At 40.8% G+C, this 24,240-nt stretch overlaps 1 protein-coding gene and 1 long non-coding RNA gene across 3 annotated transcripts; one reads left to right on the forward strand and one right to left on the reverse strand.

Annotated features, from left to right (window-relative positions):
• The first annotated feature begins 668 nt into the window (after positions 1–668).
• DNAJC25 (DnaJ heat shock protein family (Hsp40) member C25) lies at positions 669–20,110 on the forward strand. Of its 2 annotated transcripts, none has more exons than XM_090274561.1 (4): positions 669–1,103; positions 14,714–14,866; positions 17,058–17,528; positions 19,472–20,110. In XM_090274561.1, exons 1-4 carry the CDS (start codon positions 759–761, stop codon positions 19,592–19,594), a joined length of 1,092 nt encoding a protein of 363 aa, XP_090130687.1. In that variant the 5' UTR covers positions 669–758; the 3' UTR covers positions 19,595–20,110. The 2 variants fall into 2 exon arrangements, with proteins under 2 accessions (XP_090130687.1, XP_090130688.1); XM_090274562.1 differs by lacking the exon at positions 19,472–20,110 and adding an exon at positions 19,064–19,112.
• Positions 6,463–24,080, reverse strand: LOC150013550 (uncharacterized). Its single transcript, XR_016510573.1, has 4 exons — positions 23,947–24,080; positions 13,473–13,624; positions 12,487–12,526; positions 6,463–6,655 (listed from the first exon to the last, which is right to left on the reverse strand). It is a non-coding gene; the product is annotated as an uncharacterized LOC150013550 (long non-coding RNA).
• Positions 24,081–24,240: the final 160 nt, after the last annotated feature.

Genomic DNA, 24,240 nt, shown 5'->3' on the forward strand with positions numbered 1-24,240 from the left:
CTTCAAATTTAACTGAGCGACCTATATTTTTTCCGGCAACCCTACACCCAGAACACACCTGGCCATATCTGGAGAGATTTTTGATTGTCACTCCTGGTTGGAGGAGCGTGTAGAGGACAGGGATGCTGCTAAACATCTTGCAGTGCGCAGGACAGTCCCTGCAAGGCTAAGAATTATCCCGTCTAAAATGTTAATAGTGTGGAAGTAGAGAAAGCCGGAACTAGCTGGCCATGAATAAACTTATTTAAGAGTCCCTAGCAGGCAGACAGAGCCTAGAATCTCTAAATTCACCTTCCTTTTGGAAAGGCAGCATGGGGTTAGTGAGAGGAAGGTGTCCGGGGCTGGAGACCAGGCTTTAAAACCCTGTGCACACATCCCGAAGCTGATAACCAGAGAGCAAGAGAGCCGGACTACCCATTGCAGCAGGTGAAATCGTGATGCCGAAAAGATCGCGTGTGTAAGGCATCGTGGACCGTAAAGCGCTCTGCACGCACTGCTTAAGTGCTCCTTTAAGTCCGACAAGATAAGTCCTCTGGTCCCTGCGATTGGGAAGGAGTTCAGTGACACAGCGGAAGCCGCGTGGTGGCTGCGGCGTCCTTCTCCTAGCAACGGCGGTGACGAAACTGGCCGCTGCAGCCGCGCCCCGTGCGCCTGCGCGGAGGACTCCGGCTGACTGGGAGCTGGACCCCGCAGAAGAGCCGGAGCGTGGCCGAGCGCGGCCGTGCGGCTAGGGCGGCGGAACCGCGGCCGAGGCTGGGATGGCACCGCGGCTCGCTGAGCGCCAGGAAGCCGGGAACGCGGCCGGGCGCTGGTTGTTGCTGCTGCCGCTGATGCTGATGCCGCTGATGCTGGCGCTGCTGCTGGTGCGGCCCGCGGGGGCCCTGGTGGAGGGGCTGTACTGCGGCACGCGGGACTGCTACGAGGTGCTGGGCGTGAACCGCGCCGCCAGCAAGGCGGAGATCGCGCGGGCCTACCGCCAGCTGGCCCGGCGCTACCACCCCGACCGCTACCGGCCCGAGCCCGGCAACGAGAGCCCCAGGCTCACGCCGCAGAGCGCCGAGGAGGCCTTCCTGCTGGTGGCCACCGCCTACGAGACTCTCAAGGTGAGGCTTTGGGTCACGGGTGGGCTGCGAGGACCCTCCCGGGAAGCGCGCGGCCCCCGCCACGTGCTGTCCGCTGCTCGCGCTTTCCCACAGCGAGCGCCCTGTGTAAGAGCGCACACGGCCGGCCCATTGACAGAGATAGGAAACCCCTCTGGCCTTAGGAAGACAGCCAGCCCCCTCCTTTGGGTGACAGTCCTTGCAATGTAAAGCATAACATAGGTTATCTTACAATTTAGTGAAAGCCTTTTAACAACGTGCAGCTCACACTCGGAAAGCAGAGTGATTATTATATTATTTCCAGATCTATGTGATAGAAACACAGGAAAGGTCTTCAATATTGAATGATAGTAGGATAGCACCAGTTGGCATGACAGACTCTTGGTTTGTGGGGATGCTATTTATTGTGACATTTAGCTTGGGTTTTAGGATTTAGAAAAACATAAGAGCAATGAACACCCAGACAGAAGACCATGTTTAACTCTTGGCTGGGGCACCCTGTATGACCTTGGATAGTGACTATTTCTTCATGTGTAAAACTAAGGCCTTGATACCTCCCCACAAGGTTTTTATGAGGGTTAAATAAATGTGAGAAATCCCCTACACAGGGCCTGTAAATAGGTGCTTAATGACTTGGACTTCAAGACTCGGAGAGTTTCTAGTAGGAAATACTTTGCATGTGTACAGTCATTTGACAGAAGGTTTTATTGAGCCCTGTGGGGATGGAGAGATTTAGCCTGATCCTATTTTATTCTACTACTGCAGAAATCAAACCATGTAAGAAATCACAAAAGTATAAATCATATTTGATGGAAGCGTTTCCATCATGCTAATATAACAGCAATTGTAGTTGTATGGCCTGCTTTCCTTCTTTCCTTCCTCTCTCCCTCCTCTCCTCCCTCCCTCTCTCTCTCCCTCATTTCTTCGTTCCTTCCTTGCCAGTTCTTCATGTTGCTATATAGTCTGCTTTTAATGACTACTCTGAGCGGGTATACTATAATTTAATCATGGATTTTTATTTTCCAGATTAGCTTTCCAGAGCTGAAAATACTGAATCAAGGAGTTAAAGGCTCTTCATTCACGCTCCCCAGAGCAGCTTGGATAGTGTGGGGTCATAAAATGAGCGTGCCTAGTTCACTAAAGTTTCACTAGCATTGGTGGGGTTGTAATTTTTATTGGCAATTAACTGAGGAATGGGTGGTGGGCTGGGACAGTGCGGAGGCCAGAGGGTTGAGTAGCCTATTATTTAGGATAAAGAGTAATTGAGGAAAGACTTCAGAAAAATGGAAAAGATCTTTTCTGTCCAGGGCAACCAGCATCTGAAGCCCTGAGCTGTTTTTTCTGCAGTGAGGAAAGACAGTGGTCCAAATCAGCAACCAGAAAGGCTGCTGCTGGACCTCCAAAGCCCTGGTGGCATCTTAAGAAAGCACCGGGCAGATGGAGAGCTTCCAGAAGAGAGGGCAGCAGAAGAAACACTAGCAACTGTGCCTTCTGCTGTGGTTGGAGATGGGTAGGCTTGGCATGAGGATGGTGAGCATGTTTGTAAAACAGGTGCCAGGAAATAGAGCCAGTAGAGAAATTCTTGCTGGGACGAACCTCAAAACTCTAAATATACTTGCCATTTTCTTGAAGAGACAGATTTAGAGGCTGACCTAACGGATCTGTAATAGTTGTCTCTAAAGGTTTCTTACCCCTAAAGTTTAGCACTGATTTGTCACCTAATATTTTTTGTCCAGTCAAGAAACAAGGACTTTTGGGGCAGTTAAAAACTAGTATGTCTGGAGAAAGCAACACTTTTACTCTTCATTCCCACAGGCTTTGCGGTAGCTACAAAGCCTCCAAAGAGGAAACTGGAACTGGAGTTGCACTGAGCGGGGAGGGAGTGCCACAGTGTTCTCTGTTTCCCTAGTCTCACTCAGTGATGCTGCAAGAGAATGGAGATTGTCTGTGAGAGAAAAGGGATGTATAAGGATAGTTGGACCCTTGAAAATCAGACTTAGCTGAGCTCTATGAAAAGTCCCATTTTAAATTTATAGAAATAGACGTGGATTCCATTTCCAATTGGAACAGCTCAGGAAAACTTAAAAAACACCTTGGGTGCAGATGCCCTCTCTGGGAACAAGGAAAAGGACTTTGACTTGCTGTGTATCAAAAGAGTTATTAAAAGCAAACAGGGTGGTCTGATTTTATTTCTGTCATAATGGAAAATTGTGAGAATGTTGCCAGAGAAAGTCATTTCTGGGTAATGCAAAGATCCAATGAACTGGAGTCATTCAGTTTGGATTGGCCTCAGCCTTCCAAGTTATCCCCTTGAGGCAATGGTGATAAAACTGGTTTGTGTGGCTTATGTCATCTGCGGGCTGGAATGAGAGTTTGTAAGAGACAAGAGGTCCTCAAGGCCTTTGTTAAGAGCAGGTCAGATAGAAGAATGGGAGAAGCTGATGAGTTCCAGTGGCTCTGGAATAAAGACAAGTTGCAGAAGCCCACCTGGAATTCCACGTACCAGAAACTGGAGACCTGGGACCAGATTTTGTTAGTTTGCTGTTTTCGTTATACTCTGTATCTCTCTCCATAAAGAATAACAGTAAACCCTGTGAGAGGTCTCCTTCTCCCAGCCAGTCAAAAAAGGGAATGGAGTTGGGAAGACTGTCCTTCACAACTCTGTTTCGTTGTTGCTGGCATATATCTGGAGGAAAAAGATTTTATATTTGCTTTGTAGAATGCACAGGAAAATTTCATCTCCCGAACAGGGAGCCAGGAACCTTATGCCGCTCCCTGCCCCCCATAATTTTCTCCTAACCTTCTTCATTTCTTATTATTGGTCTGAGTTTCTTTTATGATTTTTAAAAAATGTTTCAGTTATGGTTTATATTTAATATTCTGTATTAGTTTCAGGTGTACTGCCTAATGGTTAGACTCTTCGAGTCTCTTAATATTTTTAACATAAATGATATAAGAAGTTATGTACTCATTACAACCTGACAGTGGCGCTCCATCAAAACTCTTAATGACCAAGGATCTCTGAATGCTGATAATAAATACATCACCAAGTGGGAATATATTTGTGCAAGATTTAGTAGATTTGATTCTGAGGTTGTCTTGGTCAAATAAATGCGTCTTAGATTTTTTTTTTAGATGGTGATTGTTAAAAAATAAGTAACGTGATTTAAATATTTTTTTAAGACAAGGAGATATTATCACACTTAGCTTTTTTTTTTTTCCTGGAGCATCAAGTTTATTATAAGATTTGGAAGAACCAAATACTTTAGCAAGAACCCCCATAAACATGGGAGAAAAGAAGATCAGGGCAGGGGAGAAGGGCCCCAGGAAAAACTCCAGTCTCTGAAGTTTCAAGTGGGGGCGGAGGGGTGGACCTGCAGTAAGGGTTGGACCTGCAGTGAGGGCGGTGTCTCCTCTCCACCCCCAGGGGGCTCAAATAGGCCGTCCTCTGAGCTGAGCAGTTTGCACAGCTCCACTGGCCGCTGCTGGACCACGTCTTCTCACTGAGAGGTTTTTGCACACACAGCATGAGTCTCTGGCGCCTCCGCCACCTGCATCTGCTTGCATCCATCCTCTGGCTGATATCCTGCACCATGTGGCCGGCCCCCCGGAAGTTCAGCACCTTCAAGGTTGGCATTTAAAATACAGGGAGTGTGGCTTGAGCCAGGGTCTTGACTGTGGCCCTGCCTTGGCCGTCCGCACTTTTAAAAATTATATTGGCTTGACTCGTGGTGGCCTACAGCCCATGCGTCTTACTAGGAAACTGAAGAACCTCCTAGGTACCTGCTGCTGGCCCTGATTGTGGCCAGAGGGAGAGGCTGGGGTCCCACCATTGGCCTGCCCAGCATGCAAGGAGTTTTTGTTGTTGGTTTCCTCTAGAGTGCTGCTGTCGCTGCTGCTGCTGCTGTGGGTTAAGGGGGGGGGCCTCCAGGGCCATACTGGAGGGCTGGGTTGAGGGTGGTAGTCCTCGACTTCAATCTGGCTGAAGGAATAGCAGGCTCTTTGGTCCTCTGCCCTGATGGCAGAACCTCCCAGGGTGGGGAAGGACTTAAGCTCTTGGGGTCAGGATAGGGGCAGGTTCTTACCCTGGTGGAGTGGCCCTTCCCCTTGGTTTTCATGGTACTTAGGATAAGGTCTATGCCCATCACTTTGTTGTACTTTCTGTTACTTATTCCTGGATCTTGTCCCATTCAAATCCCAGGTTCTTTATTATCTCTGTGACCTGGGGGTCCATGTCATCCCGAGGTGGCTCCCTGTAAGGCTGGAGTTTCTCCTCGGGGCCCATGTGGAGCTGTGGGTCCTTCGTAATGTATTCCAGGGTTCTTCTTTTGCTGGGTTTGAGAGTCATTAAATTTTTAAAAAGTTTTTGACATTCTGTAGACAGAATGTATAGGTACATGGAAGTGCCCACTCTGTATCTGATGCTTCAGTTCTCAGAAGCCCTCCCCCAAAGACAGTAGGCTCCTTGCCACCTTGCTGTACTGAACTGCCCCCAAGAGCTCCATACCTCAACCCCGGGGCCATCAGAGGCTTGGCACAGAGGAACTCCGGGGCAATGTAAGAGAGGCTGCCATAGAACCTGTTCAGCTTTTGGCCAGTAAATTCACCACTGAGGCCAAAGTCTGCAAGTTTGATTTCAGCTCATCATCTTTGATGATGTTCTCTGACTTCAGGTCCCTGTCAATGATGCCCCTCTGGTATTGTACTTCCAACACCAGCGGCCGGAACACGGCTTGGCCCTCCTCTTTGGTTATGTGGCTACAGTCCTCCAGATAATCAAGTGAGTCCTCTCTGCTCATATGCTCCATAAAGAGGAACAATATTTCCCAGGCAGCAATCACCTCATATAAATGTTATTGGTGATTCAAGCCCTTCATACAATGGGCTCCTTGAAAAAGTATAGAGGAGCCCCACCTATTAATGACTTGGACAGCCACTGCTGTCCCCATCAGAATGTGTTAGGCCCGCCTCACATTGGCAGAGGTTCCCTGGCCAGTGATGTCCAGTAGCTCGTAAAGGCCAATATGGGGCTCTTCATTGGCAGTGATGGCCGCAAGGTCATTGGACATGGTGACTTGCTAACTACACTGGCTGACAATACTATCAATGCTAACTATGCTAACCAACAATATTAACTACACTATGGTAGTTAATACTGACAATGCTAACTGTGCTAATAAACAATGCTAACTATAGTAACTATACTAATACTATACTAATGATGCTAACAATACTACTAATCAATGCTAACTGTATCAATACTTACTAAAAAAAAATTCTAAAGAAAAAAATGAGAAAAAGACAAAGCAAAAAATTAAATGAGAAGAGACCAAAGCAAAAAATTGAGAAAAAGAACACTAAAAAGTGAGAAATGCCCAATTTGGGGTGCAGTGAAGAAGGAAACTATTCAGTGCAAACAGCTTGGTTGTGACACAGCACAGATGCTGGGTGGCCCCGGAGCCCGGCCACCTCGCCGGCTCCACAGCTCTGCTCTGCTCCTGGCTGCTTGCTGCCAGGCGTCCCCAGTGTTTCATCTTCAGGGTTGCATGCAGCTCCTGCAGAGGAAAGGAAGTTTCCAGTCTTTGGTGGAAAGGGAAAGTGCACTCTTAGTCATTGTTATTTTAGCAACAAAGATTCTATCTGCATGTAAAGAGGTTGAGGACTGCCCCCCCCCCCCAAAAGAAAGAAAGAAAGAAAGAAAGACAAAAGAAGGGTGGATAATAATGGGAGGCAAAGGCATTGGCCAGGAGCTTTCTCAGATAAATTAGAATTCCAGATCTCAGCAGGACTTCAAACCACTTAGGATTTCACACACTATTTTATATTTGCTTCATAATATGCGCGAAGACAATGAAATAGTATTTAGTGCATTTGACTACTGGGGATTTAGGGAATCATGGACTTTGGAAGTTGATGGACTCTCACTGTGTCAACACTGGGTCTTTTTATGTGGATATAGCACTTATCACACTGCACTGTAAATACTGAGTAGCCCTTCTCCCCTCGGCACTGAGCCTCGATTCTGTTTTTTGTGTGTGTATCTGTGGCACCTAGCACAGTGTCTGGCACATCAGATAATGGGTGTTCGTTAGGTAAAAATTCCTATCTGGAGGTAGATTCAGATAGACTGGAAATCGAAAGTGGATTTCTGGCATTTTGGACATTGGTATGTAAAACCTACTTTGGCATTTTACCCCAAAGTAATGGTAGTTTTAAAGAGTGGTACAGATAAAGTTGGCTGGGTATGAATGAAAAATTCCTGGATAAGAGAAAAATTGCACTTCTATTTTTTCAGGAGAAATTGGTTCCGAAAGTTTTAAAGTCAGAACATCAATCAGTTTTGAATATAGATACAAACTGACTAACATAGATAAAATAAGAAAGATGGCATAAAAAATAAGCATATTGAAGGAATAGGTGGAAAAACTATGATTGGTAGAAAATGGGAAAATAGCAGAATTTGACTGCATTTTGCAAGACCACAAGGGAAGAATGTAGAAAAGGTCTCAGGAATGTTACTGGCACGAAGGTTATCCTGATAAGTTAGAGATGCAGAGAGAGCACCTCCTGCTAGCCTAGCCTTGTTTCGGCAGGGAAGTCCCAAGGGCCCTTCAGTTTCGTTTTATCAGTCTGATTGATGTGGCAGGGCGTAAGCACTTAGGCAGAATTTAGCAAAAAGGGGGATTCTGAACTCCTTTGTGCACAATATGTCCCTTTATTGTTTTTCTTACCCCTTTCTGTAACCAGTACTGACATGGGCGTTGGGGGAGGAGATCACCACAGTGAAAAGGGCGCAGTTCGTGCTGTAAAGCTGGTAACATAACAAGGAGACAGATAATTATCGTTTGGAAGTTCCATAATAAAAACATATGTAGAGTATATTGCAGCAGTGAGAGAAGAGAACTGTTTATTCTGTGGGGATCGGAGTAGAAGATACTCTTTGATCTGGATCTAGAACAGTCACCAAGGTTGATGGCGAAGGGACATTTCTGGAAGAGGGAAAAATTGATAAGTGAAAACATGGGGTCATGAGCATGCGGGGATGAGGTGTGGTCTGGTGAGGTATGGCAGTAGCGAGTGTTTTCTTTACCAAGGATCACTTTTATTATTTGGTTCCCAGGGAACTCTTTGTTTCTAGGGGGAAAAAGTTAACTGCACTTATTAGTATTACTATTTTTCTTTCCCAGCATTGATCCAGCATGATGTAAATTTCTGTAATAGTTGTGATGCTAATAAACAGCCAATTTAAGTAAGCTAGATAGCAGCTAGTTTTTGTTTCATGTGCCAACTCTGATTGGTCATGACTGCCTGGAACACCTGTAAACATTTTGAGGTGTTGTCTGGATTTAGTGGGAAAGATGGCAAGTTTGATAGTGATTTTTCCCATGGATTCAGAAGGGTGTGGTACCTTATGTGCCACATTTGCTGTTTCAGCTGTGATTCCCGTAAGTGCTGTTGATTTTTTACTGATCCCTTCATTTCAGCTGCTATACCCTATTTATGGTCAAGGTTCTTTATACACCAGATGTATTTAATTGTAGTGCTGTGACTATCTGACATATGATGTTCTCCACAACCAATCAGAGGTGGTATAATTCTAGCCAGAAACTGAGCACTTGACATTTTAACTTAGCCTGTGCAAATTTATCATGGGTAAGTGGAACATTTTGAGATAGTCACAGCACAAAGACCCTTACTGCATTTTTTCATACACTTCAGGGGGTCTACTACTTCTGGGTAAGGAGCCTGTCTGGTGCATAGTAGGGAGAATGTTTCAGGAGACTGGAACATAGTTTGGGAACGCTTTTAGCTGTGTTCATGATCTGAACTTTATGTATTGAACAGTTACCAGAGGTTTCAGAGAGAAGTAATGCAAATCTGATGCTTGATTCAGAAAGAAAATTCTAGGAACAATATTGAGGATGGCTGGGGAAGGCAGGAACGTATTGGTGACTGAACTGATTTTATTTTCACTGTCTTCTGGAATCTCATCACTCCTCTTCGGCAATTTAAGAAACTGTTGGTTGGTTAGTTTCGCATTTCTTTCACTTAATTTTTTTTCTGTTAAAGCTTCGGCCACAGCATCCATCTTTTTCCGCTGTTGACTGTCTGCTCTCGTTTCCCTTTCATTCAGGCTATCGGAGACTGACAGGTGCATCAGCACACATACTGGAACCGTTCTTAGGTGACCGTGACACTAATTGTCAGATCTGAGATCTCTTCATTCTTCTTTTGGAGCATTTCATGGCATTTGATAGTGTTGACCATGTGGTTCTTTAAGATGTCCTCCCTTGACTCCCTTGATGTGATTCTCTCCCATTTCTCCTATATTTCTAACCATTTCTTTTCAGGCTTCAGGGTCTTCTTTTCCTCTGCCTACACCTGAAACACTGCTTTTCCTTACAGTTCTGTTTTTTTCAGTACTTTTTCTTTTTTTTTTTTTAATTTTTAAGGTTTCCTGATGAAACTCAACTAAATCCTTGACAACTCTAAAATCTGTGTGTTCTCTAAGTTCTTATTTTCAATAGCCTTTCACCTGTAGCACCAGGACCCAGAATTAAACATGTCTGAAATTGGTCTAGTTAATCTTGGTTAAAGCATAAATTTTAAAAGAAGATATAATCCTGCCTCACATACAAAAACAAAATGAACATGTATCATAGATTTTATTTAACTCATTAATTAATAAGGGAACTAGTAAGACAGTAAAATTGATTCAAAAGAGGAAAAAAATAAAAAGCCACATATTCATAGCCAGACAAGAAAGGCTGACCTGCCTGTACAACTGGCCCAGATGACAAGGCAGTACCCAGCTGCGTGACACCGCACACAATTTGTCTTTCTGAGAGCAAGAATGGTTTGTATTACTTCCAGTTTTCTACACGTCACTTCTGTCTCTACAAAGGTAAAACAGACTTTTCAAAGACAAGGGCATATCCCTCCTATAGAAATAGATAATCCCCAGAGGCTCCAGGGACGGAAAAGATATCCTGTGATTCTTTTTTCTCCCCATTTCAGAATTTTCCAGTTTTCTCCTGCGTCTTCTCCAAATTTGCCGTCTCCAGTCTGTGTTCTTTATCTGAGAGCAGCATGGTCCACACAGCAACTGTAATTAAAACTCCACTTCCGTGCTCAGCGTGACTGGTTTCTGTACTTCTTTAATCACTAAGCACTCTTCATTCTACTTCTTCGTCTCTAAGATCTGTTTCTCCCTCATTCCATCCTTGACAGTACTATCAGAATTATCTTTCAAAAATACACACTTCTACTCAATGCTATTGGTCTCAACTTTAAAACATTTTATCTTTGACTGGCACAGACAATAACAGCCTAACACCAGCGTGGCATATAAGATCCTCTACAGTTCTTATCTGAACCTGTCTTCCCAGTCACGTTTACCACTGCTTTCTCTCTGAGTTTCCCCAGTGCTCAAGCCTCACTGAATCCATTATATTCATTGAGTCTTCGGTTCCTTAACACTTGCTGATCTCTGTGCCTGGAACAGTGCCTTGCTTGCTTTTCAAAATTCAGCGCTCATTTCATCTCTTCTGTGAAGCCCATTACCAGTGGTCTCAGGCAGAGGCAGGCAGTCCTTTATTCCTTTGCACACCGACCTGTGCTTTCCTGGTCTGCTGGATTCTTCCAGGCGGGCGAGTTCTTGAGGGTAGGACCTTAGCTTATTTGTCTATTTATCCTCTTTTGAGTTCAACACAAAGCTTAATGCTCTGCCTAATTATTTGCTGAGTTGAAAATAACTAAGGTTTTTAAAAGCTCAGGTAACCAAGTTGAGCTGTTATCCTATGAACTGAAACACAGGGGAACAGATTTTGGTTCGACCATGTTGAGTTTGAGGAATTTTTGTCACATTTAGGAAATGTTCAGGAGATATTTGAAAAGAAGCGGTCACTGGTCTGAGTGTCACTAGTACATATGTGATACTACAAATCATGGAACTTGTCGAGCTCACATGTAGACTGAGAGACATATGAGAAGACAGTTGCACTAGTGGCTGGTGGGCAGGGAACAAGAACAGACACGAAACTGATAGCAGGTCATTTTTAGCCTCCTTAGTAGGGTGCAATGGCCTGGAAAAAGAAATTAGGGGAACAGATTTTTTTTAAAGCATTTGTATGTGGTTTTTTTTTTTTTTTTTTTTTTTTTTTTTTTAAGTAGGATTAGTACTTATTTTTAAGACCAAACAAAATAGTACTATGTTTTCATATATTATTGATTCCTGGCCTTTACCATCCTAAAATGGATTCTACTATCTGTGTAATAGAAAATTTTTAATGTGAAACTGGCTGCAATATCAAATTATTGCAACTTCTGTTTATTACGACTGAACAACGCATTATTTCTTTCAAGGGCAAGAAAAGAATATGTTTTTGCCTCTGGGGAGGGGGGCTTGACCATTTTCCTCAGAGAAGGAAGGACTCGGTACTTTCTTTGCTTGTGGGTTTCCTCTTGTTCACTTTTGATCTAGATCTGGTGGCTATGTTCCAGTCCTCCTGCCTATGCCCGAGAGGATTGGGAGTGGAGTGGACACCAGCAGAAGCGCCATTTTTTCCGGTAGAGATTAGAAACCAGGAGCTTATTGCCCAGCTTGTCAAGGCTCAGGACAGAGAGGAAGAAACGAGTGTAAAGGTTTTGGTTTTGGAAAGAAGTTGGCATCTTCCTGACCCTGGGACTTTAAGAGCCACAAAATTGCTGAAAGAAAAAGTACTGCTTATTGAAAGGTAAGATATTACACTGTTTTAAGGTTTAAGCCACAGCGGTATACTTTCCCAAACTACGGCAGCAAGCAGTCATGTCTGCTCAACTGACGTTTTGGCGACAGCATCGCACACCCCGCCTTCCTGGTGAGGTGGGGACCCGAGTGGCTGGAGAGATGTTTCTAGGGAGGCAGAGCCTTTTCTAAGTTTCACTCATTTTTAAAATGACATTTTCTGAGTGCCAGGCATTGTGCTAGGTCTTGGGTATACAGAGATGAATGAGTCCACCTATCTTCTAGAAGTTCTCATTCAAGGAAAATTAAAAATAAAAAATAACCCACTGGTGATTACAATGTGATAAGTGCTATAACAAACAGGTAATATGTGTATGAAGGTCCTCGAACTCTATCCAAAGCAGTAACTAACATTTGTGTCCTGAAGGATGAATAGGAGCTCAAGAGGTTGGAAGAAAGGGATGGCGTTTGAGTTAGAAAGAATTCTTTGTTCTAAGACAGGTATGAAGTGCATGCTGTATTGGAAGAGCACACTAAATTCTAGAAATTTCTATTGGAATGTTTGCTGTGGACCTAAGAGGGGAGAGGGATGAGATGTGGCTTGGTAAGATAGGGCTAGCTATGGAGGCCTCGTTGGTTGTCAAGGAGATTTTAACTTACCTTATTAGCCATGGAGATTTAAAAGAAAAGGTCGGACTACCTTTGTTCCAAGATGCATAGGAGAAAAAAATAAATATATGGTATTAAAATAAGTATGTATCTATAGATCTCTGATTGGGTGCCAGTCTCTGTCTTTTCTCTTTTTGCTAATATTCCTGGTATCCTTGTGTTCCTACTAGATTGATTCTAAACTTTGTGGGTTACTAATGAGTAGGGTTTTGACTTAGACCATGAGAGTTCCTAGCTCTCCAATTTGTGCCAACCTTGAACACCTTCTAAAGTACATTATACCCATGCCTCAGTCTAAAATCATCTTCTTCATCCTGGATGGAAAGCTATAAACTGAGTAAAGATTCTGGGTGATTGAGTGCTATAACGAGGAGGTGGCCAACCTTCTTGTCTCTAATCATGACCAAAACAGGTTCATAAATTTATGGTGACTCCAAGGGAAAACCTTCCTAAGAGAAGTCAGATTTGGCCCTGAAAGCTTTTGCAGGAATTATGTAGTTTGAGGGGTCAGGAGTGGGCCCTGATTAGACTCTCTAGGCTCTGGCTGCAGGAGAGAGGCCACACACAAGGTATAGATTTTGGAGTTACTGGTTGCTGGAGCATTAGTTGACCATCCTATAAGAGGAGTTTAGGACTTGATGATGTCGCAAACCTAGGGACCAGTGAGAACATGCTGGCCCTCAGGGAAGATCTGGGTGAAATGCTTGAGGAGGGATATCTGCATTCTGTGGATTGTGACCTTCGCTAAGATAAGAAAACAAAGCAGAAGGGGTGCCATTGGATATGGGACATTGACATAGCAGATATCAGTCACTAGTTTATCTAGTTTCAAATTCTAGTCATAAGTTAAAAATATTTGAATGGAATGAAAGAGATTTGTCTCTGAAAATATGTTCATTCAAATTCAGAATTCTTAATGGAAAATATTTAATGATTTTAATGGGTATAGGGAAGATTTTTGTCATTGGCAAACTTACCTGAAATCTATGCAACTATCTTTTGGAGGACTCAGGAGGAGGTCTGGAACAGACCCCAGAACCTCTCTTGACGGTAGCAGAGCACCAGGTGTTGATTTTGAAATGCCTTTGCCTAAGAATCTTGCAATTTTGTGGATGTTGAATAATTCATCCTAAAAAAAAAAGAAATCCTCAAGGTGAAAAATGATTTTTATTTTCATAATGGGTTTCTGTGTACTCACGGAGAGTAAAGAATTTGTTGTGCTTATAGTCTTTAACATTTTTTTGTACATGAGACAAAATAGGTTTCCTATGGAATAAAAAGCAATTCATAACCTAGTTTAGTAGCTCTTCAACTCATATAGCCCAGTAAAAGACTGGCATTTATTCCTGTTAGAAATTGATTAAAATTCGAGGGTTTAAGAAATGTTTTATTTGTGAACATTTGTAAACAGACCAGGATTTCAGTGTTATAATTTTTTCAACATGTTTGTATGCTAAAGAAATATTTATATGTTACTATATTTATGAACTGGGCTGTGACAAGGTATAATAGTAATGTACTATGTATTTGTAACATGTATAATGCATGTTATTTGATACTCAAAACAACCCTGTAAACTTAGTAGAGCAGGTATTATTATCATCTCTATTTAAAAAAAAAAAAAAAGTGAGGCTCAGAGAGGCTAAATATTTCACCCAAAGTCCCAAAGCTGAACTTTGACCATTACACTGCTTAGCTATTTCTTTGAGATTAGCCTAATTCAGTTTCATAGGCACAGACTGGCTTTGTCTGCTTTTTGTTGTCTTACTCATCGCTTTCAACTGAAAACTTTCTACCTAAGGCTGGGAAATGATGGTGAATATGTACCGTAGATGAGAACATTTCTTTCCCATCAAAAGTTATTGAGAGTAGGTGTTAACATGCTCTTTAAGTTATAAGAACATCCTTATTAGCACAATGCTGGCTAAAAAGCCATCATTGATGGTTATTAAAGTGTTTTTACTTTTCTAGGAGGACTAACAATACTCAAGAATACAGGGAGATATTTTTTATTATGCATTACAGCTAATGAAGTTCTGGAAACAAATTAATATGTACCTTTGGAGAGGGATGAGAAATCTTTTTATTTTGACAGTTCCAATGTTTTTACTCAGATTAACCTTACATAATTATAAAATTCTAGATTTGCCTTAAGAGATTATAAACGGAGGCCATTTTAGGACATGTCTGTGAAATTGAATATCTTGTTGCTTTACAGGATGAGGAAACACGAAAAGATTACGACTACATGCTGGACCACCCGGAAGAATACTACAGACATTACTACCACTACTACAGCAGGCGCCTAGCCCCTAAAGTGGACGTCAGAATTGTGATTTTAGTCAGCGTGTGTGCTATTTCAGTGTTTCAGGTGTGTACTGATGGATGTGTTTCTACATGTATGTGCTCGAGTGTACGTGGCCTGGTACTAGTCATTAAAACTTAACTAGAAGTACCTTTTCTTAAAATTTTACTTCCAGTTGAGATAATTTTACATTAGAAAAATGTTCATTTTTTTCCAACCAATGATAGTATTGGAATCTTTATCAGTGGGAAATCCAAGAAATTGATGACTGTCATTATATAACTACCAAGAAAACCCCAACAAAGGACCTTTCTCTCTTAGCCTCCTTTGGCGTATTTTCCACATTCAGTGTCAACCTCATCACCTCATTTACTTTTGTAGAACTTTTTAAGAACTTCCCATTGTTAGGGCCAGAGACCACCGTTTGGCCGCCCAGCCCGCCCTGTGACCTGCCACCTGTGTCAGACCTTGCAAAACAGGCAACAGCCAGTGGTCACTTTGTTCTTGGAAACTGTTGCCTCGGGTCATGTCAGGTGTTCTGTGTTCTCGAAACTACCACTCCCTATTGTGTGGCCTTTGGTCACGCCTGGGGTCCTGTGTTCTCAGAAACCCCCTCTCCCTGTTTTGCAAGAATCAGTTGTTTTGGCCTGAGGTCAGGGCACTTTGCCTGCCCGGACACTGATAATCCTGTTCCTCAGGCCTAAAGCCCTTAAAACAGCCTCGCTCCATGTCTGCTCTGGGCTGCACTCACTCCGGACTCAGCCTGCCTGCCTGGGCCTCCCAATAAAGGCTCTGAACTGGCTTACACGTCTCCTCCCTTCATCCTCGCATGAATCTAACATCCATTAAACTTGAGAAAAATCTGAACTTCTGAACATGACCTGATAAATCTTGGCACCTGTCCACCAAGTGCTAGTAGTGCCTGCTGTCACTGTAACCCCCCACCCCAAGATGCCCCACGTTTCCACATGCCCACCAAGGGTGCTTCTGCTTGGGGTGGACTCTACTGAAATAGATGAAAAGAGCTGAACATTTTATGTTGTTCTAAAATATCACAAAAATTTAACTTCAGCCTGAAATGAGTTTTTCCTACTATTATTCTTAAACTAACCACACCTGTCATGTACCCATTTTGAGGAAAAGAACATACCAAGTGACTAGAATGAAGCAATCCGCTAGTTTGAAAATTGCTTCTTGAGTTTAACTTCCAGAAACGAGATTAGATTTATATGACAAAGAGGATTTCTATTGAACACTTGTATAGATTATACATTTTAAGTGTATCACCTTTTGTAGAAGTTTTGTTCTTTCAAAGGGGGAAAAGAGGGGTAATTGTACCTTTCTGTTTTAGATAATGTAATCTGCTGATAATATGTGTGTGTGTGTGTAATTTTTTTCTATTCCTAATAGATTGCTAAAATAATATTTCAGGATAGTTTTGGTTTAACTGCTCTGTTCATTCAATAAAACAGCAAATGAAATGTGTGGAAATGTGAGGAATAGGACTTTTTCTGACAGTAAAACTCTTTGTGGTTGAATATATTTATGAAATAAGTGAGATGTTTTCCTGTCCAAATTAGTATAGAGTTCAGACATATTTGAATCAGTTCAGATTATGAGGAGCATTAACTATGGTAGATGGTAGATGGTTTAGGGAAGAGATAGGAATGAATATAGTTGCCTGAGTCTATATCCTGTGATTTCTTCTTTTTTTAATCCTCACCTGAGGACATTACGTATTGATTTTAGGGAGAAGGGAAGGGAGGGAGAGAAACGTCGATGTGAGAGAGAAACATCGATTGGTTGCCTCCCATACACACCCCAGCTGGGGATGGAACTCACAACTTAGGTATGTGCCCTGACAGGGAAACGAACCCATGACCCTTTGGTCTATAGGACGATGCTCCAGCTGAGCCATAGCAGCCAGGGTGAGAGAGATGTCTTAATAGTGACCTAGGGAAGAGCCAAATAGTAAAGATGTGAAATCACTGGTGTGTGATTCCATTGGTCTGTCCTCTGACCTTGGGTATCTTCTCTCTGATTTAATAGCTTTTTGGCTCAGCTCGGGGCTTACCTGACTTATCCAGCCTAGTACACAGAGGCATTATTCACTTGTATCTTTTACTTACAGAGGAAGATGACTGAGGTCCCCGTTTTTAATCAGAATGAGTTGGGAGGGGGTGGTGCTCACCAAGATGAATTTTGGTAAAAAAAAAAAAAAAAAAAATGACACATTTTTCTTTGTTAAATATTCTAGTTCTTCAGCTGGTGGAATAGCTACAACAAGGCAATCAGCTACCTGGCCACAGTGCCCAAGTACCGTATCCAAGCCATCGAGATCGCTAAGCAGCAGGGGTTGCTCAGAAAAAGCAAAGAGAGGGGCAGAAACAGAAAATCCAAAGAGGAAATCCGTGATGAAGAGGAGACCGTTATAAAGAGCATCATAAAAAGTAAAATAGATATAAAGGGAGGCTATCAGAAACCCCAGATACGTGATCTTCTCCTGTTCCAAATGATCTTAGCTCCTTTCCACCTGGGCTCATATATGGCCTGGTACTGCCGGTGGATCTATAATTTTAATATCAAAGGCAAAGAATATGGCGACGAAGAAAAACTGTATCTTATACGTAAATTTATGAAGATGTCACAGTCTCAGTTTGACAGTCTAGAAGATCATCAGAAAGAAACTTTTCTTAAACGGGGGCTCTGGATAAAGGAGAATTATGAGGTGAGTGACTGGTCTGCTGTGGTTTGTGCCATCGTCCTCACTAAGGTAAAATTTGGGGTGTGCTAAGGGATCACAGAAATCTGCTCAAATTTCTGAAATTCCAGGGCTAAATAATGACAAGATCTCACTTTTCTTGCAAGTACAATGATATTTGGTAGTGGGATAGTGGGCTTTTCACTTGTAATTTGTCTTTTTAAAAGTTGAGTTTTAAATACTTTAATTGACTGATACAGAAAATGTTAAGAATGGTCTAATTTGTTGGGTTAAATTGCAATAGGAGGATAATGTATGTTTGCAGGGGAGCCACAACAACTTCCTGTTCATTGCACTCCCTAAAATTTGGTCTTTCCCACAGATCCTTCCAGTCATGTAAATTTAGCCATGGAGATTTAAAAAAAACAAAAACACCCTGGCTGCTGTGGCTCAGTGGATTGAACGTCGGCCTGCAAGCCAAGTGTCGCTGGTTCGATTCCCAGTCAGGGCACATAACTAGGTTGCACAGGGGACGCGAGTGAGAGGCAACTACACAGTGATGTTTCTCTCCCTCCTTTCCCCTCTCTCTAAAAATAAAAACAAACAAGTAAATAAATTATAAAAAATAAAAACAAAAACAAACAAAAAACAGAAAGAGAATAAGAGATGGGAATTTTGTTGAATAACGTCATTTTAAAATAAAATGAGCATAGAATCTGCATAATAACTAACATGTACGAAAAGTTACTTTTAGTTTTAAATTAAATTGACTTCCTGTAATGCCTCTAAACTTTGGGCATTTTAGTAAATGCAATATTCTACAATTGTCATGTACAACAATTACTTTGAGGTGATCAGCTGCCTAACTAAAGTCCTAAAGGAACTAGTAATCTCACCATAATATTATTTTAGATTTTGGGTAAAATTAATTGGTTAATATATTAGCTGTAAGAATAAAGAACAAGGAAGCCTTCCTAAGAAATCTGAGCTAATTTTTGTTTGTTTGTTTCATAGACCTTCCTTTTTATATGTAGTATCCTAAATAGATTTTACTAAAAGTCAAGTTTCAGTATGAATTATATTTAAGTAACTTAACTATGAATTGCCAGACTGTCTTGGCAAGTAAATATATCCAGCCTACTTATCAATAACGTAAAGATAGAAGGTAACCTACTCCTTTGCTCCTAAATGATTTGAAAAGTTTTCTTTTTAAAATAGATTAAGCAGCCTAATCCACAAAACTCTGTCTTTCATAGAGTACTATTTTGGGCTGAATTATGTTATTATATGAAGTTATCTTAGTCATTACTTCCTAAAGTTTGGAAATATAAAATTTTTGTGACTATGAAACCGGTTATGAAAAATTGTCCATTTAGCTTCAGCTGACATCCACTAAAAGTTCCAGAAATGCGTATCTTTTGTTCTTAATCCATGAGGTTTACTTAACCTTCCTTGGTAACTTCAATAAAATATTTTGAAAAACCAATCTTTGAAGATAAAAGTGAGTATAAGTTCAGTCTGGAGACAAATGTATATATCAGGTCATTTTGTTCCTCTTTTAGTTTAGGATCAACAAATACTGAAAGCCACCAGTTAAATTTATAGGGTACTATTTTTAAGAAATTAAGCGAATCTTTAATATTGGGCATTCATTGTAGAGAGGAGGTATTTAAACCCTTAAAACTCAGCTTCTATATGATTTCAGTGAGGGTAAGCACGTATTCCCAGGTTATAGAAATATGCAACAAATATTACGAGTCCCTGTCCAAGTTGTTTGTTTGTATTTAATACTGAATGCTAAGGTGCTTAATTGCTTACTGTTTTTAGTGCAGTCTTGAGAAGACAAACCAATGCATTCATTGGTCACTTTTACCTTAACTTATACTTGAAAAGTGTAAATATGCCATAAAACTAATAACAAAAGTTTCCCTTTGGATTGTAAAGTCAGTTAGTGTTATTTTTACGTATAGGCCTACAAAGAGGAACAAGAAGAAGAACTAAAGAAAAAGCTGGCAAATGATCCTAGATGGAAGAGATACAGAAGGTGGATGAAGAACGAAGGGCCCGGACGGCTGACGTTTGTGGACGACTAACCGTCGCTGAATGCTGCTATGCCAAACCTTATCGTGATGTTATTTTCATATTTGAATTATTTTAGAGGTTTATCAGCTGCTCTTCTGCAGGCACTAAAATTTCTTAAGTATTTGATTAAACAGAAAAATAAAAAAATTTAAACTTTACCTTAAAACTTTATACATAAAACATTTATGATTCTTCCATTTTTATAATCTATTTGTGGATTTTGTTAAGATTTGACATGAAGATTTATTAGTGGCCATTTAAAATTTTATGTGTTTAGTTAAAAGATTTGACATGAAAATTTATTTGATACCATTGAAAATTTTTATGTGTTAAGTGCTTAGTCTTCAATCGTGTTTCCTTATTTTTTGTTATAATGCTACATTTTTCTGCTTTCATGGCCTCTGATATTTTCACAAAACATAAAAAACTATAACAGCATTTAATTATATTATTTTGAGTGTCTTTCTAGACACAGACCTCAACAAAATGATTTCAGTATCACATCATCTTCATTAGTCATTCTAGGCTTGAAATGTTTGAAATATCTCTCTAAGAGAGCCTTCTGCTAGACAGCCATTCCACCATTCCTCCCCAGTCATCACGTCTTTTCACTCATCCTCCACAGTCATAATATTCTCACTAAGGTCAGAAACTCTCCAGGAGAGTGAATCCACATCCACGTCCTTGTAGGATGATCTTGATCACAGTCATTTTAGGACTATAACTGTTTTCTACCATTTTTCCAGAAGAAACCTTGCAGAAAGGTCTTTTGTACCACTTCAGTTTTTTAAAAATGATGAAGCAGAAATAGTGTACTGAAAAGCTATTCATAGATTCTGAAGTCCTTGAGTGGTGAAAAAAATCCATTGTACATGAATGCATTTAAACCAGAAAAGAGAGGTGACTGGCTATGTACTGTTCTTTTAAACAATAAAATATAAATGTTTCATATGTGTGGAAGTCAAAGTAATTCACATATAATTTGAAGCAAGTAGGACACTGCACCAAAGTATCAATACAACTCATGGTAGTGAATCTGAACTCCTGTTCTGTTTTGTTTTTGTTTTTTTTAGACTCCTGTTAAATGATTTATCTCATTGCCTCGTATTAATAAAATGGTTGCACTATATCAAGTTTGTTGGTATGGCATTTTAAATCAAAGATTAACATATTGCTTTTGCACTGTATAATTTTAAAAGATTAGTATAGGTAGTAGATGTGCCCAGTCTGTTTCCAGCTCTAATAAACTAGTCCTTTCAGGAGCTCAGCCCAAATATGTGACATGCACAGAGCAGCAAGAGGGAAGAGCTCTGTCCTTGCTAATATAGCTGAAGACCTGAAGTGAGAAATTTAATCTATGAGTTTTTTATAAGTTGCCTCATTAGAAACTTGAGGGAGGAGTTTGACCAGATTATCATTAGGTCTGTTTTATAGATCTGAAATCTGAACTGATACAATATTTTTATTTTTATAACTTTTAGATAAAAGTGTTTTATGCATCTATTCTCTTTTAGGAGGGTTGAGAAATTACAGAACTAAACTATAGGAAGCTGTTTCAAACCTCAAATGCTCGACTCTTAAATGCCTTTCAAAGGTGCTGTGGTTATCTGCAGAGTCAGCAGCCCGCCTCTCAGACTTCATTATCTTCTGTTTAATGCATGATAGTATTTACCTAAGAACAGATGTATATGCCATATGTTATAAGGACCAAACAGAAATTTCTGGTATTGTAGGTATATTTTACCTAGTAACAAGGAAAAATAAGAGGACTGGATATGTTAGCATTCTCAAAGTTCAGGTGTTAAAAACAATGGATTTTGCATATTTTGCTTATCTGATAGATTGCTGTATTTCTGCCTTACTTTCTAGAAATCTCATTTCTGGAATTGTCCCAGCAGTCTGCTCACTTGGTGAAAATTTGGTCGGTCTTTTAGAATCATGATCGACGCATGGGTCACGATGAATGGACTCTCCTTAGTGGAAGGACTATGGTTCTTCTCCCCTCTCCCCTCAACAAAATGTGTTTCAAAGTCCAAGAGTGAAGGAGGGGCCATAAGTTATCCCAAGCGTCATTCAAACACTCTGGTTATCTTTACTGTCTCCTTGCTCTTTGCCAATCCCCCACCAAAAACCCAAAAGCTTCTGTATTCTAGAAACACCTGGAAAAGAATCCCAGGTAGAGTATCCTGCAGCCCTAGCAGTTAGAAAATTTTTCTTGAGCTTAATTTTAGGGCCATCACCATTTCCTTTTTGCACTTGGTATTCAGGATTTTATAGCACAGAGTTATTTATTATCACTTCATATAATTGAGATCTGTGCTAAAATTACTCAGGGTTATATTCATGTCTAATGTCTTAACAGATTGCACTACTAACCCTTTCCTCATTGGCCTTATTTCTTTATGAATTCTCCAAGTTCTACAAGTCATAGGTTGCTGTTTCACTACACATCTATTTGGTAGGTACTGTGCCTGAATCTTAAACACTACAATTGGTGTATATGATTTTTAAATGTTACATGAAAAAAAATTTGTAATTGGAAAGTTAACAAATATTTTAGTACCATTGCATTTATGTTTAGAAAAATCATAGTTCACCTCCTTTGAGACTTTTTTGTTTTGTTTTGTTTTGTCTTGACTGAAAGGGCAGTACACTTTAACACCCAAACTTTGGAGCTAATTTTGGATAAGTGGAAGCCACGGCTAAGCTAACATTCAGATAGTGTTATGAACCGGTCTGCTGACCCCAAACGGAAAGTTCTGTGGGAATTAAAGAGAAATGACCTTTATTAGACATTAGTATAAATAGATCTAGCTACTTTAAAACATTAAAGAAAACATGGTCGCTGATGAGTTATAATTGTGCATTTGAGGCAGATAAATGTTATTCATACAAACTAGTTGTACATGGATGAAATACAATTAATCTTATTGGCAAAATAATACTCTTCACATTTCAATACAGGCTAAGGCCAAATCTGGAAGCTAATAACTAAATAAAATTTGCTAAACCAATTACTTAACCTTCTGGTTTCCTCATCTATGAAATGAGAGGATCTTTTTAGATAATTAGAATTTAAAAATTTGTAAGTCTGCAAGTTCCTTATAGGTTTACGGTCTAATGTAGACTAGATTGCCTGAAATTGAGAAATGTTATGGATATTTAATTTAAAAGCCTACATAGTTAGCTGTAACCTTTAATCAGCTTCTTAGTACTCAAAAGATTCTGAGTATCCTTCACAATTGTGTATGGACAGATCCCCCGGTCTTGCTTGGGTCAGTTATGTAAGGTTTCTTACAGAGTCTTCCTCCCGGTTTCAGTAGGGGATGGAGAAATTTCTCATTCGACAGTGTCCTTGCATATAACCTCAGGAGGAGTGAGCAGGATGCAATGGAAGGGCTCCAGCTTTGCAGCCAACAGACCAAGGTTTGGTTTCTGGCTCTGCCACTGACCAGTAGCTCCACTTCGGGCAGGTTAACTTCTGAACCTCATTTTTCATTTTTAACAGTAAGGATACTAACTGCTTCATAGATTGTAAGAATTAAACAAGATGAGGGAAGTGCTGGCATATATCAAGTGCTCACAAAATGAGTTTCCTTGCCCTCATAGGGAACAGGATTCTTTCTCATTTGTTAAAATCCATGGCAATAGAGTGTTTACTGATGATTTTAAAACCTGTGTTTCTTTATTGTTTTAGTAAATGTCTGAATTCCTTACCTTGTTCAAGGTACTGTGCTAGAATGAAAAAAAGAGATGCTCCTTGTGGTTGGGATTGTGGACTTTAAAAGCAGCTGCCTGCCTCTTGTTGCCTTTGGGCGTACAAGGTGAAGCAGCTGAGATGACAGGTCAAGGAAGAAACTTTCAGAGCATAGGATAATCAGCTACTCACTAGTTTAAGGCCTACACTTATGGAAGGGACACTTTTATTGAGATGAACAGGTATGCTTGGAATCATTGCTCAAAAGGACATCAAGTAGCCCTCAGTTCCACCATCTCCAAAAGTCTCAGTGCTGGTGAAAATCTGGAGAAGCTGAATCCCCAAACCTGCTGGTGACTCTTTAGCTCCTGGTTGATGCTACGTTCAAAATATAATGCAATGGGTATAGGGAAATGAAATAAATTTTCACGGTACATTATATTGTGTCACAATAAATATAGTTGTTAATGTGTTTTCCTGTTTCTTTTTAGTCATTTTAGAAAACTGAAGGTATATGTTACTGCCATTTTGATATAACATTGGCAGAAACACCTACCCATTTCATTATTTTTACAGGGAAGAGTTACATCCCCTATTTCTGGAAAAAGTAACCTACTGTTAGTAAAAAGGTGACAAAAATACATGTCGAAGAAGTGAAGCCCTGACCTGCGTGGCTTGGTTGGGCGTCGTCTTGTAAATCAACAGGCAGCCGGTTAGATCACCAGTTGGGTCGCCGGTTGAGTCGCAGGTTGGGGTGGGTGCGAGAAGTAACGATCCATCGATGTTCTCTCTCACTTCCCCTCTCTCTAAAAATAAATAAAATAAAATAAAAGTGAAGAATTACAAATGATAATACATTTCGTTTGTGTTTGCAAGGACACTCCAAAACGTACTCAGATTAAGCTTCCGAGGGGAGACGTGCGCCGCGGTGCGGTCCCCACGTCGCGGCTCCGCCCGCAG

The sequence above is a fragment of the Furipterus horrens genome, unplaced genomic scaffold (genome assembly GCF_987537825.1).
Source record: "Furipterus horrens unplaced genomic scaffold, mFurHor1.1.pri manual_scaffold_4, whole genome shotgun sequence".
Classification (NCBI taxonomy): domain Eukaryota; kingdom Metazoa; phylum Chordata; class Mammalia; order Chiroptera; family Furipteridae; genus Furipterus; species Furipterus horrens.

Excerpts from the sequence above, each read along its gene's own strand:
- DNAJC25 (XM_090274561.1), top strand. The coding sequence starts at position 759 with ATGGCACCGCGGCTCGCTGAGCGCCAGGAAGCCGGGAACGCGGCCGGG. Across the intron at positions 1,104-14,713 it reads CCGCCTACGAGACTCTCAAG|GATGAGGAAACACGAAAAGA; the intron begins GTGAGGCTTTGG and ends GTTGCTTTACAG. Across the intron at positions 17,529-19,471 it reads GGATAAAGGAGAATTATGAG|GCCTACAAAGAGGAACAAGA; the intron begins GTGAGTGACTGG and ends TTTTACGTATAG.